At 52.3% G+C, this 16,585-nt stretch overlaps 2 protein-coding genes across 8 annotated transcripts; one reads left to right on the top strand and one right to left on the bottom strand.

The window, feature by feature from the left end:
* The first annotated feature begins 513 nt into the window (after nt 1-513).
* On the top strand, nt 514-5,875 carry Polr2h (RNA polymerase II, I and III subunit H). Of its 3 annotated transcripts, none has more exons than XM_076548556.1 (5): nt 514-613; nt 2,697-2,780; nt 2,863-2,956; nt 4,004-4,087; nt 5,507-5,759. In XM_076548556.1, exons 2-5 carry the CDS (start codon nt 2,732-2,734, stop codon nt 5,622-5,624), a joined length of 345 nt encoding a protein of 114 aa, XP_076404671.1. In that variant the 5' UTR covers nt 514-613; nt 2,697-2,731; the 3' UTR covers nt 5,625-5,759. The 3 variants fall into 3 exon arrangements, with proteins under 3 accessions (XP_076404671.1, XP_006987802.2, XP_076404670.1); XM_006987740.4 differs by lacking the exon at nt 514-613 and adding an exon at nt 1,474-1,704 and having other exon boundaries at nt 5,507-5,875; XM_076548555.1 differs by lacking the exon at nt 514-613 and adding an exon at nt 2,357-2,537 and having other exon boundaries at nt 5,507-5,875.
* A 3,699-nt stretch (nt 5,876-9,574) lies between these two features.
* Thpo (thrombopoietin) lies at nt 9,575-15,412 on the bottom strand. 5 transcript variants are annotated; one of them, XM_016006286.3, is made up of 6 exons: nt 15,044-15,412; nt 13,600-13,748; nt 13,249-13,376; nt 12,911-12,997; nt 10,708-10,875; nt 9,575-10,480 (listed from the first exon to the last, which is right to left on the bottom strand). In XM_016006286.3, exons 1-6 carry the CDS (start codon nt 15,271-15,273, stop codon nt 9,812-9,814), a joined length of 1,431 nt encoding a protein of 476 aa, XP_015861772.1. In that variant the 5' UTR covers nt 15,274-15,412; the 3' UTR covers nt 9,575-9,811. The 5 variants fall into 5 exon arrangements, with proteins under 5 accessions (XP_015861772.1, XP_042114995.1, XP_042114996.1 ...); XM_042259064.2 differs by lacking the exon at nt 15,044-15,412 and having other exon boundaries at nt 9,836-10,283; nt 10,400-10,480; nt 13,600-14,147; XM_042259061.2 differs by lacking the exon at nt 15,044-15,412 and having other exon boundaries at nt 13,600-14,234.
* Between the last annotated feature and the right edge of the window lie 1,173 nt (nt 15,413-16,585).

Here is a 16,585-nt window from a genome sequence, read left to right as displayed (position 1 = left end):
GCGCCCCTCCGCCCGGGAGGCGGGAGGCTGACCCAGCCCCGAGAGGGTGCGGGGGCCGGACGGGGGCGGGTCCGCTGGCACGTGGAGGGGCCGGGCTCTTGGGCGGCAGCGGCGTTGTGCGGGAGGGGCTGAGGATGTAGTGACTCCAGGGCTGGGGCAGGGGGCTGCTGGAAAGGCTAATCCGGGCTCTCCGGGCCAGACCCGACTGGGGCAGCCTCTGCTTCGCGCTTGCAGGCGGCTCAGATGGATCTGCGAAGATCCCCGGGAGCCTTCTTCCTTCTCGCCCCCCTTTCTCCTTCTTTCCCTCTGGGTTCCCCCGGGAAGGTGCACCTGGAATTGCTAGGCCTGGAGAGAGGGGGCGGAGGTGGAGGTGGGAGGGGACGGGAAGGGGTGAGGCCCGAGGGAAGGGAGCTATTGGTGCGGGGGAGGCCGCTCCTGGGAGGCGGGTGTGGGGGAGCAGAGGTCGCTCCTCCCAGGCATCGCTTAAAGGGGGAACTTGAGTAGCTGCTGACGCCTCGAGGAAGCGGCTTACTGGGGCTCCACATTGTCTTTCAGGGTCCTTGGAGGGATAAGAACAGTGTGGCGCGGGCACAAAAAAGATGGGCAGTGTCAGGTTGGTGCCACTGGAGAGGACGGTGTCCAGAAGTCTGTGTAGGAAGAACAGTAGTGCCAGGATGAAGACTCATTCAGGAAACAGGGTGCTCAGGGGGGAGGGGACGATGCCCAGTACCGGGGCGCCAGTGAAAGGAGGTAGCACCTGGAAAGAGGGCACTAGGAGCTGTCGCCTCCCAGCGGAAGGCCAACGCTGGGTGAAGGCGCGCTGGATCAGTGTCCAGAAGAGGGTAGTATAGAGGGGTGACAGGCAGTACCAAGTTCAACTGGCAGTGTTCTAGGGGATCAGTGTGAGGTTAGTGCCAAGCAGGGCCAAGGGAAGACGGGAGTGCCGAGGAGGTGAAGCCCCAGGGGGAGGGCACAACGCGGGCTTTCCTTTCCCTGAGAGTGATGACATCATGGCAAATCCCCAAACCGGACGGACCCGGCTCGGGTGACGTCTAGCTGGTCCGAGCCAGCTCGGACCAGCAGCGTTGGGGGGACCTTGGTGGCCATCCGAGGTCCGAGGGGCTGGGCGGGCGCTCTGCGGGCGGGGTTCTCCTCCACCCGCCTGCAGCACGGACTGTGCCCCCGGCCGGCCGGCCGCAGGGAAGGGCTGGCCGGGGCCAAGGATCAAGGTTCCCGGCTGGGTTAGGCCCCCAAGCTTGCCCAAGCGCCGGGATCCGGGGTCTGGAGAGGGCGCCGGAGAGCCGGGCGCAGCGCGGTACCCGCCGGGGGTGGGGCTTTAGTCTGTCCCCGCCCAATGGGCGGAGTCACTGGCCTTTGAGACCCGCCCCCAAGGCCGGGGACTGCTCCGAGGTGGCTTTTTCCCGGCGGAAGTTAAGGAGCCCCGAGGGGGGGGGGAGTCGGCGGAAGTGGCGGCGGGAGGGCAGCCTGTGCGCATGCGCCCTGTGCCGTGGCGGCCGCTTTTGGGGTCGGTGCTCCGCCCCGTCTTTTCCCTCCTCCACGTGAGGGGGAGCGCGGATTCCCAGCGGCTGCCGCGCGCTCCGGGCGCCTCTGCAGCTCTCGTGCCCCTCGCGATGGCCGGCATCCTGTTCGAGGATATTTTTGACGTGAAAGACATTGACCCAGAAGGCAAGAAGTTTGACCGAGGTAAGGTGTGCAGGGGTGGGGGTTGAGGGCGGAGGCCGACATGCCCACCCGAGGGGCCCGCCCCACCCTCTCGGAACCTCGCTCAGGAAGCAGGTTTTGTTTCTCCATGATGAGAAACTTGAGACAGCTTTTCCCACCGTGTCTGCGGTGCCTTGCGCCTGGGTGGCCCTCAGCGTTGGTGCTGGGCCACCCCTGGGCCCCGTCCCAACTCCCTGCTCAGTACTGCGAGCTGTACCGTGCGCCTCTCACACTTAGCTGTTCTGGCAGGAGGGAGATAGGGTGCCTTACCGTGTGTTTTGATACAACGTGCAGCGAGTTGCCTGCTGCCTGCCTTCCTAACCCGTGCTTTTGTGGAATTGTTAGCTCTTTTCCAAGTCTTCTTTTTTTAAAATTCAGCTGATCGCTTGGTGTATCTTCCCAGTGATCCGGAAGTTGTTTCTTCTTGGTGTCGCTTTGCCTGGCGACAGTCCTCCCCCCACCCCCCAGAGTCTCTCTGTGTAGCTCTGGCTGTCCTGGAACTCGCTTTGTAGAACAGGCTGGCCTCGGACTCCCAGAGATCCGACTGCCTCTGCCTCCCAAGGGCTGGGATTAGGGGCGTGAGCCACTGCGGCCCAGCATTTTATTTATTTATTTATTCATTCATTCATTCAAGACAGGTGTCAGTTCTCAACACACCCTGCAGATTCCCTACCAGGAAGAGGGGATCTCTGGACAAGTCACTATGTTGTTCAGAGTGAAGTTTAGTCTAAGTCATCCAGGCATGCTTAGAGCCTAGAGACAGGTTGCTGCCGGGGAAGTTTTGCCGCTTTCTTGGGATCCTGTCACCTGCTGAGGTTTTTAACTTTCTTCCTTCTCATGACTTTGGTTCGGATTGCAGTTGTGCTTTGGGGGTGCAGAGCGAGGCTTCGGGGTGGGGACCTGTTGGGGGGTTTGTTCCCTTGCATTCCACCCCCAAGGTGGCCTCTGCAATCGTGTCTGTCACTCTTTCCCAGTATCTCGGCTGCACTGTGAGAGTGAATCCTTCAAGATGGACCTCATCCTAGACGTAAACATTCAGATTTACCCCGTAGACTTAGGTAAGTGTGGAGCACAGGCAATAAAAGAGGCTTTAGGTCTTTGGCTCCTGCTTCTTCACTCTGACATTGACGCTCTTTTCAGGTGACAAGTTCCGGTTGGTCATAGCTAGCACTTTGTATGAAGATGGTACCTTGGATGATGGCGAATACAATCCCACAGATGACAGGCCTTCCAGGTGAGGGAGCAGGAAAGGAGAGACCGAAGAGATAAGTAGTATTCAGAAAGGCCTCTGTTTAGTTCTAGGACAAGACATGGTTGCCCTTAGAATTCAGACAACAGGAACTGGGGGCGGGGCTTTGTGTCTATAATTCCAGGACACGGGAGATGAGGCAGGAGGATCAGGGATTCAAGAACCTCTTTGGCTTCATATAAGTCTAACGCCAATCTGAGTGTTAGACTCCAAGAGACCCTGTCTCTGAAAAATTGGAAAAAGGATTTCGAGCAGTCAGCTTTATTACTTACAGAGAGCAGTGCGTGTCAGCTTGTGAGCTGCAGTTTTTATTTAGTGGAGACAGGGTCTCACTTTGTAGTCCTGGTTGGCTTGGACTATGTAGACCACGCTGGCCTGGAGCTCACAGAGGACATCTACCTCCTCTGCCTCCTCAGTGTTGGAATTAAAGGTATATGCCACCCCACCCTGCAGTTGTAGCCTTTTTAAGGCTGAGAAAATGATTCCATAGTAACCTAGATTTTGGGAGGGAGCGTGGTGTGACAGAAGGACCATGGAGTAGCCGGCATGGTGGTGCACACACTTAATCCCAGCACTCGGGAGGCAGAGGCAGGAGGAGCTCTGTGAGTTTGAGGCCAGCCTGGGCTACAGAGCCAGTTAGGACAGCCGTACTGAATTTTCACTTCCCAGCTCCGCTACTTTCAGCCTCCATTTCCTCATCAATAAAATACAGATGGTCTTGCTCACTGAATTGATGTGAGAACCAAATAAGGCCTCGCTTCTTGTTATCATTTTCCATTTTAATTATTATCATTTTTAAAAAATTTTATCTTTTTGGTTTTTTGAGACAGGGTTTCTTTGTGTAGCCCTGGCTGTCTTGGAACTTGCTCTGTAGACCAGGCTGGCCCCAAACTCACAGAGATCCGCCTGCCTCTACCTCCTGAGTGCTGGGCTTAAAGGTGTGCGCCACCACTGCCTGGCTTCGGTTTCTGTTTTTAAAGGTCTCTTATGCTATTGGTCACTGTGAAGAATAACTTTGCCTATTGTTTGTAGGGCTGACCAGTTTGAGTACGTAATGTATGGGAAAGTGTACAGAATCGAGGGGGACGAGACCTCAACGGAAGCAGCCACGCGCCTGTAAGTAACATTGTTGGGGAAATCTTTCCCCCTCCCTGTTCTGAAACTGGGCCATGCTTCTACTTCTGCCTTTGGTCCACTATTTTTTCTGTACTCCAAACCCAGGCGGAAGAATTTGTCTTGGGAACTGTTTCCAGTCTATTGGTTACCTACATCACCTGTTACCAGGCTTTCAAGGCCCTGTAGTCCACAGGAGACTTTGGTAGCCTTGCTTTGTGAGGGACAGCAGAGAACATCTTCCTGGCAGACCATAGGCAGCGTTTCATGACTAGGCCGTTTTTGGTTTTGTGTTCACTTGTGTATGTGTTGTTACTCTGGAATCCAACCCTTGGTTCTTTGGTTTCCCTGCCTAGTTTTGTTTGTTTGTTTGTTTTTGTTTTGTTTTTCTTTTCTTTAAACTTCTGTTAAAACAATATGGTTGTTAGAAACTTGAAGCAGAGGAGTAATGTGAAAAAGAACAGAGGTCCCCCAGGAGGACGTTTTTTACGTTACAGTTTGAAGAGCTGGTGCGGTGTCGCACCCCTTTAGTCCCAGGACTTGGGAGGCAGAGGCAGGTGGATCTCTGTGAGTTCCAGGACAGCCAGGGCTGCATAGTGAGGTCTTGTTTTGAGAAAACAAAAACAAGCAAGAGTTTGAGTGGTCCAGCTTTCTTTCTTTGTTTCCTTTCCCTTTGAGTTCCTTTACAACTTTTCTTTTTTTTGTTTGACTTGTTTCCCCTTGTTAGTTGAAAACTCTCCCTCTTTTTTTTTTTTTTGAGATAGCCTCTCTCTATGTAGCCTGGGCTGTCCTGAAACTCAGTATGTAGACCCAGGCTGGTGTTGAACTCAGGGGATCTACTTGACTGCCTCTTGCTGCTGGGATTAAAGGCATGTGCTACCCTCCTGATTCCTTAGCATTTTCAAAAAAGTATTTGTTTATTTGTGTGTGTGTGCACGTGTGCACGCATGCACCTGGGTGTTTGTATGTGTACCATGTGCAGGCATGAGACCACCAAGGTAAAAAAGGGGCATTGGACACCTTGGAAATGGAGTTATGGGTGGTTGTGAGATGCCATGTGGGTGCTGGGGTGGGGGTGAGGGGCGGTGAATCCTGGTCTTCTGCGTTCTTCCGGAACTGTCAGTGATCTTAAAGGCTGAGCCATCTCGCCAGCCCCTACCTCAGCAGTCCTGTCGCTGTGTAACATCGCAGTGAATGGTGAGGCCTTCATTTGTGTGACTAGTCTCCTGTTTGGGGCACAGCAGCATTTGCTCCTCCACCAGAGTAAGCAACACTGCTTTGTGCATGTCTGCATCCAGTTTTGTCCTAATCTTTGGTTCCTAAAGACAGAATACCAGGGGAGTGCCTTTAAAAAAATGATGGAGAGCTGCTGGGAAGCATTGGCCTCAGAGCTCAGACTCAGGACCGGGCCTTCTGTTTCAGCTCTGCATATGTGTCCTATGGGGGTCTGCTCATGCGGCTTCAGGGTGACGCCAACAACCTGCACGGATTTGAGGTGGACTCCAGAGTCTATCTGCTGATGAAGAAACTGGCGTTCTGAACCTCGTGGGAAATCAGCCTTGCTGCTCAGTCACTCAAGGCCTGAACCTTGTTCAAACCTGAGTAGAAGCTCGTGGTGTTCGCCTGTGAAGGGGACTGGGCTGTGTGTCCACTCCACTGTGGGTACATCTTCAGTTTGTCCAAATTCAATGGAAAACTGACTTGTCTGTAAAAGACCAAGTGGGAGAGCTTAGCATGAATCTGAAGTTGTGTGTGATTTTTTTTATTTTTAAATTAAAGTTTACTTTTTCAGACTCTTCTCCTGAATTGGGGGTGGAGGCATGCAGGGTTCTGCTTTTGCTGTGTAGCCCAGGCTGGCCTTGGACTCAATCCTCCTGCTGCTGCCTTCTGAGTTCCTGGGATTTCATCACACCTGGTGTATGCAATGCTGAGTCTCAAAACCAAGGCCTTCTGTGTGTTACAAGGGAATCTGTGTCTCTGTGTGTGTGTGTGCGCGTGTGTACACTTCCACCATCTGGGTCCTGGGGATTGATGTCAGGGCGAGCTCCTTTACCCACTGAGCCTTTTATTTGCTGGCCCCAGCTGGTCTCTTGGTGTCTTGGGTCTGTCACAGGAGCTGGTCGCCCTGCTGGGATGCCTGGGGTGTTTCCTTCCCCATCTTTTTTTAGTCTTTACAAGAGGTGTCAGAAATAGTGTTTAGGGAAATGGGTTGAAAATGAGTGGCCTCAGCAGGGAATAGCAAAGTTGTTTTTTTTTTTTTTTTAAACCTTCCACAGTAGGGTGTGTGTGATACATTGGGGGTTGGGATGAATCTTAATAGAATCGGTTAGTCATCCCGTGGAGTCAGGTTTTTGAGGGGTTGAGGAAAGGTGGTTATAGTAGGAGACCCTCACCAGAAGTCGTGATAGAATGTCCGAGTAGACAGTAGGCCGCCCCAGCAAAGAAAAGGGCACGAGTAGAAAAGTGCTTTTTAAAGAATTTTCAGACGTGTATCTGGGTGCGTGTGAGGGAGAGCATAACTTTGAGGAGTCCCCTTTCATGACCGCGTGGGTCCCAGAGATTAGAATCGCGTGGTCAGGCTTGGTGATCACCTTCAGCTGCTCAGCCTCTTACCAGCACACGCTGTGTGTGTGTGTGTGTGTGTGTGTGTGTGTGTGTGTGTGTGTGTGTGTGTGTGTTGTCGGGCAAGGAAGGGTGGAGTCAGCTGCACAGAATGATCTGGTTTAGACTTTGCCTTGGTTTTGTTGGTGCAGGGATCAACCCAAAGCTTACTGGGCAAGTAAGCGTCACATCGCTGAGCTGGATCTTCAGGCAAGGTCTAAAAAAGTATTTTTTAAAAGGAGGAGTCTGAAACCCCAGCTGGTCTGAAACTTGAATAGTCAAGGATGCCCTTGAACTTGTGATCCTCCTGCCTCAACCCACAAAGTGCTGTGCTTACAGGCATGCACCGCCACACCTAGTTTCAGGGTTAGTCTTAAGAGGGCAGATTTCAGATCGGTTTACATTGTAGAAACCAGTTTCCCAGATTAGCCCGTATCGGATGCCTGGAACGTTAGCTGTGTTGCAGGTCAGCAGCCTGACTTGTCTTCTGACGCCGAGAACCCACTTTTTTTGGCCTCTGCCTTATCTTGTTCTGGGTGCCAACTATTCTGTGCTGTAAAGTGTTTGGCTTGATGATGATGGTGTTTTGTTTTGTTTTGTTTTTATTGTGCTGATTAAACCCAGGACTTTGTGTGTGCTAGGCAAGAGCCCTACCATTGAGCTATGTCCCTGCCATGAAAATTAATTTTTGAGACAATCTTGGCTGGGCAGTGGTGGCGCACGCCTTTAATTGCAGCACTCGGGGAAGCAGAGGCAGGTGAATCTCTGAGTTCTAGGCCAGCCTGGTCTACAAAATGAGTTCCAGGATAGGCTCCAAAAGCTACACAGAGAAACCCTGTCTCAAACTCCACCCCGCTCCCCAGAAAAAGGAAAAGAGAGAGTCGTAATTTAGGCTGGACTGAAGGTCCTTATATAGCTGAAGGTGGCCTTGAACTCCTGATCCTCCTAGGATCTCTACCTTCCAAGTGTTGAGTTTACAGGCCACAGTGTCCAACTTTTTTTCCCTTTTAACTTTATTATTTTCGTGTGTGTGTGTGTGTGTGTGTGTGTGTGTGTGTGTGTGTGTGTGCAAGTGTGGGCGTCAGCATGTGATGGCGTGCATAATGGAGTTGGAAAACAGCTTTTGGGAATTGGTTCCTTCCGTTCCCGTGGGCTCCAGGCATCAGACTCAGACCAGCTTGCACACTAAGCACTTCCACCTCCTGAGCCATCATCTCACTCGCCCTACGTTTATTTTTAAATGTTAAAGGTAAACCTCCTTTAGCGTTACAACAAATTACAAATTATACGTACGTTATCCTAGAATTAGTGTGGATGAACGACTCCCTCTTGTGTAGAAACTGACACTGAGATTTTTGTAACTTTTTTTTTTTTTTTTTTGGTTTTTTCGAGACAGGGTTTCTCTGTGTAGCTTTGCGCCTTTCCTGGAACTCACTTGGTAGACCAGGCTGGCCTCGAACTCACAGAGATCCGCCTGCCTCTGCCTCTGCCTCCCAAGAGCTGGGATTAAAGGCGTGCTCCACCACTGCCCGGCTGTAACTTTTTTTTTAAGCTTTGTGTGTTTCTTGATTCTTCTCCAGGTTCTGCCCACAGGGACACCTGGAGATGGCTGAATGTCACCCCCACCACAAGCTCTGCTCTTCTACTCAAGAGCTTCTTAAGAGCGTGCTTACTCTCCAAGGACGCGGATGTCTCTCTGTTACACAGACTCACTGAAGGACCCATCAGACGGCACCACACTGGGTAGATGAATGGGCTGCCACTCAGGCTGGGTGTCTTTTTTTTTACCCCAGAGCTGAGGACTGAACCCAGGGCCCCAGGGCCTTGCGCTTGCTAAGCAAGGGCTCTACCACTGATTTAAAGCCCCAACCCCCAGGGTGTCTTTTTTATGCCTGAAGGCTGTGTGAGCATTAGGAAGCCCATCTGGCCTTGGTGTCACCATGTGTAAAACAAATGGATAATACCTACCATACAGAGTTCTGGGGGAGACTCAGGGGCACCTGTTGCCTCTGTGAAGCACACCTTCCCTTGCTTTTTTTGTGGCAATGTTTGGAACTTTGAGATCCTGGCTTCTCTGCCTATGTGGTCGCCTTTCTCCTTTTCTGTGGGACAAAAGTAAGGAAGATGCTCTCAAGCCTTCTCACGGACTCTGGAGTAGCTGGCAGGTTGGCCCTGGCAATACAGTTTTCGGCTTTCTGCACCGTAAACTTCTATCACCAACAAAGCACTTACTTGCAGAACCCCAGAAGACGGCCTTCATATTGGGGGTTCCCAGCAGAGTTCATGGTGGTCACACAAGGCTGCTTTTTAGATGCCTGCCCTGCCCTGTGCTGGTCCTGCTGTGTGAGCTGTGGAGCCTGACTCCTGCCACTTCCTGCACTTCCGCCTGACCTCCACAGGAGGGAAGCAGGAGCCCAGGCCTGGCGAAGCTCCTGCTGAGCTGCTGATGCACTTAGCTGTTTGCTCAGCTGCCACATCCAGGTCTAGTCTTTACTGAACCGCCTGCTCGGCCTTACCTGGGGTGTGTCGTTCCCCAGGCTTCCTGTTAGCTTTCTTGGGAGGCGGGGTCCAGGAGATCTGCTGTTCCAGTGAAGAACATCGCTCCCTGACTTTAGTTGGCTTCTGCATGCTCTCATTTATTCTCCTCCAGGCTCAGTTTTGTCTCTAAACAGGGGCGGCCTTTCTGAGAGGTAACTTGCTGTTCCTTTATCAGGACCAGCATCCCTTGACCAGTCTCACTTAGCCTCACAGTGAGGGGAATGAGGGCACTGGGGGGCTTAAACTTGAAGCAAAGGAAACAACCTTCTTGTTTTCTGATACAATGATAATCTCTTCCTCCGTTCAGAGGCTAGGCCAGTCTAGCCCTTTGTAGAAAACACATGTAGAGAATTAATGATTTTCAAATTTATACAGAAAATAGACCAAAGATAACTAGCTGCTCTGATGAATATTGCTGATAGGTTTAAAAAAAAAAATAGCTCCTGAAGTTTTATGACAGCCTGTCCTGCGTACCCCTTTCCCAGGGAAAGCGGGACATGTATGGATGCAGTGCCCTCTCGAAGCCTCTCCTGGGGAAGGAGGCTTGTGCCTGAGAGAAGTTGCAGATGCTGGCGGTGCCCATGTCCCTCATGCCTCCTGAGACAAATTCTGGGAATGAGGGTGCACTGGGATTGGATGAGGACTGGCAGAGTTAGGCACAGGGGTGGAGGGATCAGGAAAGGGGGCGTGGAACTGAGGTGGGGACCTGTGGGTGGGCAAGGTAGGTGAAGGAGAGAAGAGTGTGTGTCCATCAGCATGGAGAGGAGGAGGAGGAGGAGGAGGATATCCACTTTGGAGGCTGAGTGGCACAGAGCCTTTGTTCAAAGCTCCTGGCAGAATGTCTGGGGCTTCCACGGTCTGAAGTGAGGCCGCAGCCCGAGTTCCATTCACAGGTCCGTGTGTCCTGTTGAGGTATCCAGGGATTTGGTGTGGGAACCTGGAGGTTTGATTCAGCTGGCCAGGGACAATCTTGGTTCTGAGTCCTTGAAGCCTGCTCAGAAGCCCAGGGCCAGGAGTTCCGGCCAAGACACTGAAGTTCGCCTCCAACAATCCAGAAGTCCTGTTTGGGAGCTCGTTTGGGGTGAGGAGTTGGGAGGTGCCGCTTGGGACAGCTGTGGTGGGCGGAGCCCGTCGGACACAGAGGGCGGGGCCTTCGGCCAGCAGCAGGAAGCGCACCTTTCCTCGCAGCAGCTGTTGCAAGTTCACGAAGATGGCGTTGGGATCCCTGTGAGCTGTGGTCCTGCCCTGTGGGGGAAGCTGAGGGCAGAGGATGGGCCTGAGCCCAGAGAGCAGGCCCACATACCAGCCCCTCTTGACTAAGGAGAAAAAGTTCATTGCCAGCAGCCAGGTGTCCCGGCTGGGAGGCAGCCCTCCTTCTTGGTCAGCCTTTCCACACTGAAGGTACCCAGAATCCCTTGTCTCCCCAGGTCTTTAGAGGGACTGAGTAAGGGTAGTTTCTAGAGATCTCTAGACTGCGGACTTACCTGGGTTCCCAGGAGGCCTTGCAGGGCTCCCAGGAGGAGGCGAACCTGCCCAGAAAGCTGTCCCAGCAGGGATGAGAGGCAGGAGGGTTCCAGCTGTCCCCGAGCTGCCATCACTCCCTCCAGTAGAAGGGTCACTGCCCCTAGAATGTCCTGTGCCTTGGTCTGTTCCTGGGAAATTGGAGAGAAGTGGACTGCTTCAAAAACGTGCTAATAATGGGTGGGGAGCCCATAGGAGTAGCCAGCGGAATGAATCATAGGAGCTGAGAATTGGACAGGATGAGGATCCCACCCATCACAGGAATTCCTTTGCAGTCTCCTCACAACTGGTCACTGGCCTCTGCTTTAGTAACTCCACTGTCCATCAACCCAGCCTGGTCTTGCTAGACTTTTGGTCAGGAAGCCACCCCACCTTAGTGCAGCTTTTAACTCGAGGCTGCAGGGCTGCAAGCCTATTCTTTCTGCTACAAAATTGTTGTACTACAGCACTTCTAAGCTAAACGTAGCAACGGGACTGTCATAATAACCGCCAAGATGATGGGAGGGGACTTAACAAATGGCAGAGCTGGGTATGTGGCACATGCCTATAATCCCAGCGCCTGGGGGGCTGACACAGAAGGATCGCAAGTTCAGGGCCAGCCTGGAATAGGAAGTGAGACCCTGTTCCAAACACAGAGCTAGAGCTGTGATCCGTAGTACTCATCCTTGGTAGTACTCATCCATCTCCAGACCCAGGACCCCAGGAGACTTGAAAAGGAAGGGTGTTCTGGGGTGTACGGGCATGTGCCACCTGGCTTGGTTTTGCTTTTCTCTCTCTATTTCTTTCTTTCTTTCTTTCTTTCTTTCTTTCTTTCTTTCTTTCTTTCTTTCTTTCTTTCTTTCTTTCTTTCGTTCTTTCCTTCTCTCTCTCTCTCTCTCTCTCTCTCTCTCTCTCTCTCTCTCTCCTTCCTTCCTTCCTTCTTTCTTTCTTTCTTTTTTTTTTTTTTCTGGGACAGGGTTTCTCTGTGTAGCTCTAACTGTCCTGGATCTCACTCTGTAGACCAGGCTGGACTCGAACTCACAGAGATCCTCCTGGCTCTGCCTCCTGAGTGTTGGGATTAAAGGCATGCGCTACCACTGCCCAGCTTTGCTTTTATTTCTTGAGACAAAATCTCACTGTAGAGCCTGGTCTAGCCTGCAGCTCATCTCTCCCCTGTGAGCTGCTGGGATCCCTAGTTTGTGTCACCGTGCCCAGCAGGGGTTTGAATCCTGATCTTGCCTTTATTTTAGTGGTACTTTCTGCTTTGTGTCATCTGTGGGCGGCAGATCCGACTGCCTTCATGCCGACTAAGGTTGAGGAGCCACTGAGATGGCTCAGAGGGCAAAGGTGCTTGTGGTCAAGCTTGATGACCTGACTTCAATCTCTGGGACTAACATGGTAGAAGGAAAGAATGACCCTTACAAATTCTCCTCTGACCTCCATATGTACACCATGGCATGCCCCCACCCCTATTTATAAATAAATGCATTAAAAAAAAGATTGAAGAAGAAAAAGAATAGGTCAAATGTATAGTCATAAGAGGTTCTAACCAGCTTCTTATGGCATTCAGTTTCACATCTATTTAGCGCGCGCGCGCGCACACACACACACACACACACACACACACACACATATTTTGAGATAGAATCTCATCCCTGGCTGACCTTGAACTCACAGAAATCTGTTTGTCACTGCCTCCTGAGTGCTGAGATTAAAGGCATGAGTCACCATGCCCAGCCTATTTGATATACTGGTCAGAAATTTGTCACCATTTCCCCAAGATCTCATCATAGATGAATGTAAATTGGGTTAAGGTGGCCAAGTTGAAGGTGAGATTTTTAGGGAACTCAAGAATTTTAGGAGGCTGGAGAGATGGCTCAGTAGTTAAGAGCACTTGCTGCTTTTCCAGAGGACCCAGGTTCTATTGCTAGCATCCGGGCAAAACACCTGTACATATTAAAAAGGGGGGGGGGTTTCCAAGGCTGAGGAACAGTAGGGATCTGATGACGACAGGATTTAGGGAAAGAAAAGTAAGAGATTCCCCCCTCCCTTTTCTCTTTTTGAGAAGGGGGTCTCACTCTAGCCCAACCCAGCCTGGACTCAGTACATCCTTAGACTGAAGGCCAGCATCCTGCCTCAGCCTACACCTTGCATGTGTGAGGTAAGCAGTCCATGGCTGCCTCTTACCGTCTGGCCTTTCCATTCTCCCAGGCTGAAGTCCACAGCAGGCAGCAGGACAGGCGTAGACAAAGGGTTGATGTCAGGGCACTGACTCTGGTAAGAAAGATGGAGAGGAGGGAAAAAAGCTGAAATCGGGAGCAGGATGGTGGCCCGTGGCTGAGGTGGCCTCCCTTAGTCCCATGCCCATACTAGAGCGTCTACGAGACTCCAGTGCAGATCACAGCCCTTGCCAGGGAGGGACCGAGACACGGTGGACCAAACAGCAACGCTGGAGTGAGAGGAAGTGAACGAGTGGGTACCTTATCAGTTAAGAGGGTAGGAGGCATAGTGTTTGGGATGCTCACCAGCCGGCTGTGAAGGAGATGGGAGTCACGGAGCAGTTTGTTGAGGAGTCTTGGGTCGCAGGCAGGAGGAGCTGGGCTGGACAGAGTTAGTCTCGCAGTAAGGAGAAGCATGGCCACCAGGAGCAGATCTTCGAAGTGAAGTTGAGGGGTCGGCAAAGAGAAAATCATTCTTAGGTGGTGGTGACTCGGATTCCCATTTGGGAGCCAGACTTGAAATACAGGTGTCTGCTGCTGTCCAGGCAAACACCCTTTCTTGGGAGATGGGGTTTCCCAGCCCTCTGCTCGTACGGCATTGTTCCCGCCTCCTACCCTGCCAAGCCCTTCTTGAACTTGTTCCGAGGGTTTTCTTACCAGTCAGCTCCATTCTGGCCAGGGTGTCTGGCTGGAGGGGCTCCCTGGATGGGGCCTCTCCCCTGAATCTTTCCTGGGGCCATGGAGGCGGCTTGAACTCTTGCACTTCTGCAGAGTGGTTGGGGCACAGGTGGGCTAAGGAATCTATCCTGAAAATGACAGAAATAATGAATCTTCCCTCAGGTTTCAAAGAAAAGACTGCGTGGCATGGGGAGACACGTGCTCCAGGGCCCCGAGCTGCTGGCTGGCCGGGGCCAGAGCTGTTAGCGCCCCAGCTGCTCCCATGTTTTCTTGTGACTGAAGCAGATAGTGTCTCTTTGTCAGGGCTCTTCAGTGACTCTGACAGGGTCTCGGTGCTCCGTCTACCAATTGTTGTCCTGCTGAGAGCAGCAAGACATGACATGTACACACATTCCTTACTTGGACTCAAATTCTGAGCAACCTTGGTTGTTAGTGGGTGAGGATGTGGGATGGGGATAGAGAAGGGACGTGTGCAAACCCGGAGAAGAGTAGAAAATGGCTTCTCTGCTAAGAGGAGGAAGGGGCAGGTGGCACACGTGTTGGAAGTGGGTCTGAGGCAGGAGATTGGTAAAGATAGAATGGACCGCCAAAAGCAGGAATTAAAAGAGACACTGGCTTCTCATTCTTCCCCTATTTGCCCCCCACACAGATAAAACCTGGGACTCTTCTTTGGACTGCCAAGTTCGGAAGTGCCCCCTTATTCAAATCAAAGGGCTCACCGTACTAGGACTTCCTTCCTGAGGCAGTGGCCCAGGATGAGGCACCGAGAGCAGAATGCAGCCTACCTCACATGGCTTATCTCGCCTTAGATACTTGCCAATGCATCTGTCTCAGCCGCACCTGCCTCCCCGCCCCCTCCAGGTCCTTCCAGTGTCTTCTTAGGACCCCCGCTTTTCACAAGTTGAGCAAAGAGGCCTTAAGATCCTCCTCTTTTCACAAGTTGAGCAGAGGCCTGCACCTGATTCAATATTGGGATCTCCTGTAGGTCTGTCAACATCCACAAGCCTCCTCCCATTACCCTCTTCTTGCGCCTTGGCTCACCTGACCCAGCTTTCCCAGTCCCAGGATTCAGAACCTTAAGCTAACAAGAATGACCATATGAGAATGGGGATTAGGATTATGTCCCTTAGTGCAAAGTTCTCTAGCCCCACACCCACTTCTTTTCTTATTTTCTCGTGGCCCGGAGGCAGCCAGGACTGTTCTGAGTTCTACCAAGTCTGTGAATAGTCCCTCATAAACCAGTACCCAACCCCCTTTCCCGGCTCTGTCCCGCTCCTCCCATTCTGGGAAGGCTCCACTCTTCTTGACAAAGGTCAGTGCCTGTAGGTTCCAGTGTGCCTGCCCCTCCCCCAGTCAAGAGCCGGGTTCCTTTTTGTTCTTCAAACCATACCCTCACTTAACCCCAAATGTGCTTGTCACTCACCGGCTGGAGAAGGGCCCCAGGACCAAGGTGCACAGCAGGCCACACTCTGGGGAGCAGGTAGGTAGGAAGACACTCTTGGGGCACAGCCCCTCCTCTGCCGTGGGGTCACAAGCCTGCCCAGGCCACTTCCACCCAATCAGAAAGCCCAGAGCCACCAAGCCCTGGTGAAGGCCCCGGAAATGACGAGTTCTTTTCCTACCTACTGGAACTGGAGCCCCTGCCTGGACCATGGTCCATGAATGGAGCCCAGCTCTTCCACCCACACACGCTCCAGAGAGGGTTTACATAGGGGGAGCTGTCTCATGAGAACCTGGGATCTGGCTGAGGGGGCAGGAGAGGGTTAGTCCAGGAGAATCCATTTGTCCATGGGAAAGAGAGGTCTTGTTTTAGATTGATGGAGTTTCAGCTCCTGGCTCTCCAAATTTCTTTTCCCTGAACACTATACCTGCTGTCGAAATCCAAGAGCTTTCCTGGCATTTCCCTTTCCAACAGGCAGTTTAGGTGTTGTCTATATTAGGGAATGACCATGTTATAGGAAAGAGGGTATGGGCAGTGGGAGGGAGCTGGGGAGTGAAGGGGTATGCGTTTGGTTAAGACTGGCCCCAAAGCACGCCGTTAATCCCAACACTTGGGAGGCAGAAGCAGGTGGATCTCCATGAGTTTGAGGATAGCCTGGTCTACCTAGTGAGTTCTAGGCTCGCCATGGCTACATAATGAGAACCTGTCTAAAAAGGAAAGAAAAGCAGACAGATGGACTGGACTCAGATGCCTTTCTTTCTACTGGGGGCACAGGCACCTGGACATCTAAACACACTTAGCCCTGTGTGCAAGCCTGCCCTTGATTGCCCAATGGCTCTCTCCCATTCCTACCACTCTACATGTGACAAGAGGAATAACCAGGCCCATCTGTCCCTGTCTTAGGGAAGACAGCTGCTGAGCATCCCCACAAACAACTCTGTGCTGGCGCCTCTCTTTCTTCCCTTGGCCCAGGCTCTAGCTCCCGTGCATCCTCCTCAGACCCTGTCTCCCCACAGTCTCTGTCCTCAGGGATCTCCTGGCCTGACCTTGTGCTGGCTCCCTTGTTCTTCCTCAGGCTTTCTCCTTCGCCTACTCTGAGGATGGGCTGTCCACTAAGGAGTATGGCCCAGATCCCAGAATTCTCTAGTTCAATAAGAAGAGATGCCTCCTAAGATTAGGATCCTGGTGCTGGGATAGTGGGGAAGAATGGTGGGGGTGGAGGAGATGGGGAGGCAGGACTAGAGAAGCAGGACAAAGGAGGCTGAGAATGAGCTGCAGAGGACGAGCTTGGATGAAGGAAAAGGGTGAAAGCCAGGTGATGGTCGGATGGGCTTGTGACCAGGTTACAAGGTGTGAGGGAGTTGTTACTCCACTGGGTGGGGGGAGCACTTCTTGATTTGGGCTCGGTCCCTGTCCCCGGGAACTCCAGAAAGAGAGAGAAGAGACCCTAGAAGGGAGGAACAGACAGTGAGAGAAGGAGGGGGCTGTGGGTCTTAGGCAGGGGAAGATCGCTGTCCCTTTCAA

This window comes from Peromyscus maniculatus, chromosome 12, assembly GCF_049852395.1.
Source record: "Peromyscus maniculatus bairdii isolate BWxNUB_F1_BW_parent chromosome 12, HU_Pman_BW_mat_3.1, whole genome shotgun sequence".
NCBI classification, from domain to species: Eukaryota; Metazoa; Chordata; class Mammalia; order Rodentia; family Cricetidae; genus Peromyscus; species Peromyscus maniculatus.
This window is presented reverse-complemented; position numbering and strand designations above follow the sequence as displayed.

Bases quoted from the DNA above. Each gene is read 5' to 3' on its own strand.
- Polr2h (XM_006987740.4), top strand. From the start codon at position 1,494: ATGCGCCCTGTGCCGTGGCGGCCGCTTTTGGGGTCGGTGCTCCGCCCC. The intron at 2,781-2,862 runs GTAAGTGTGGAG...CGCTCTTTTCAG, and splicing joins GATTTACCCCGTAGACTTAG to GTGACAAGTTCCGGTTGGTC. The intron at 4,088-5,506 runs GTAAGTAACATT...CTTCTGTTTCAG, and splicing joins ACGGAAGCAGCCACGCGCCT to CTCTGCATATGTGTCCTATG.
- Thpo (XM_042259061.2), bottom strand. From the start codon at position 14,002: ATGTCATGTCTTGCTGCTCTCAGCAGGACAACAATTGGTAGACGGAGC. The intron at 13,377-13,599 runs GTAAGAAAACCC...TTCACTTCGAAG, and splicing joins GGCCAGAATGGAGCTGACTG to ATCTGCTCCTGGTGGCCATG. The intron at 10,876-12,910 runs GTAAGAGGCAGC...CCAATTTCCCAG, and splicing joins GAGAATGGAAAGGCCAGACG to GAACAGACCAAGGCACAGGA.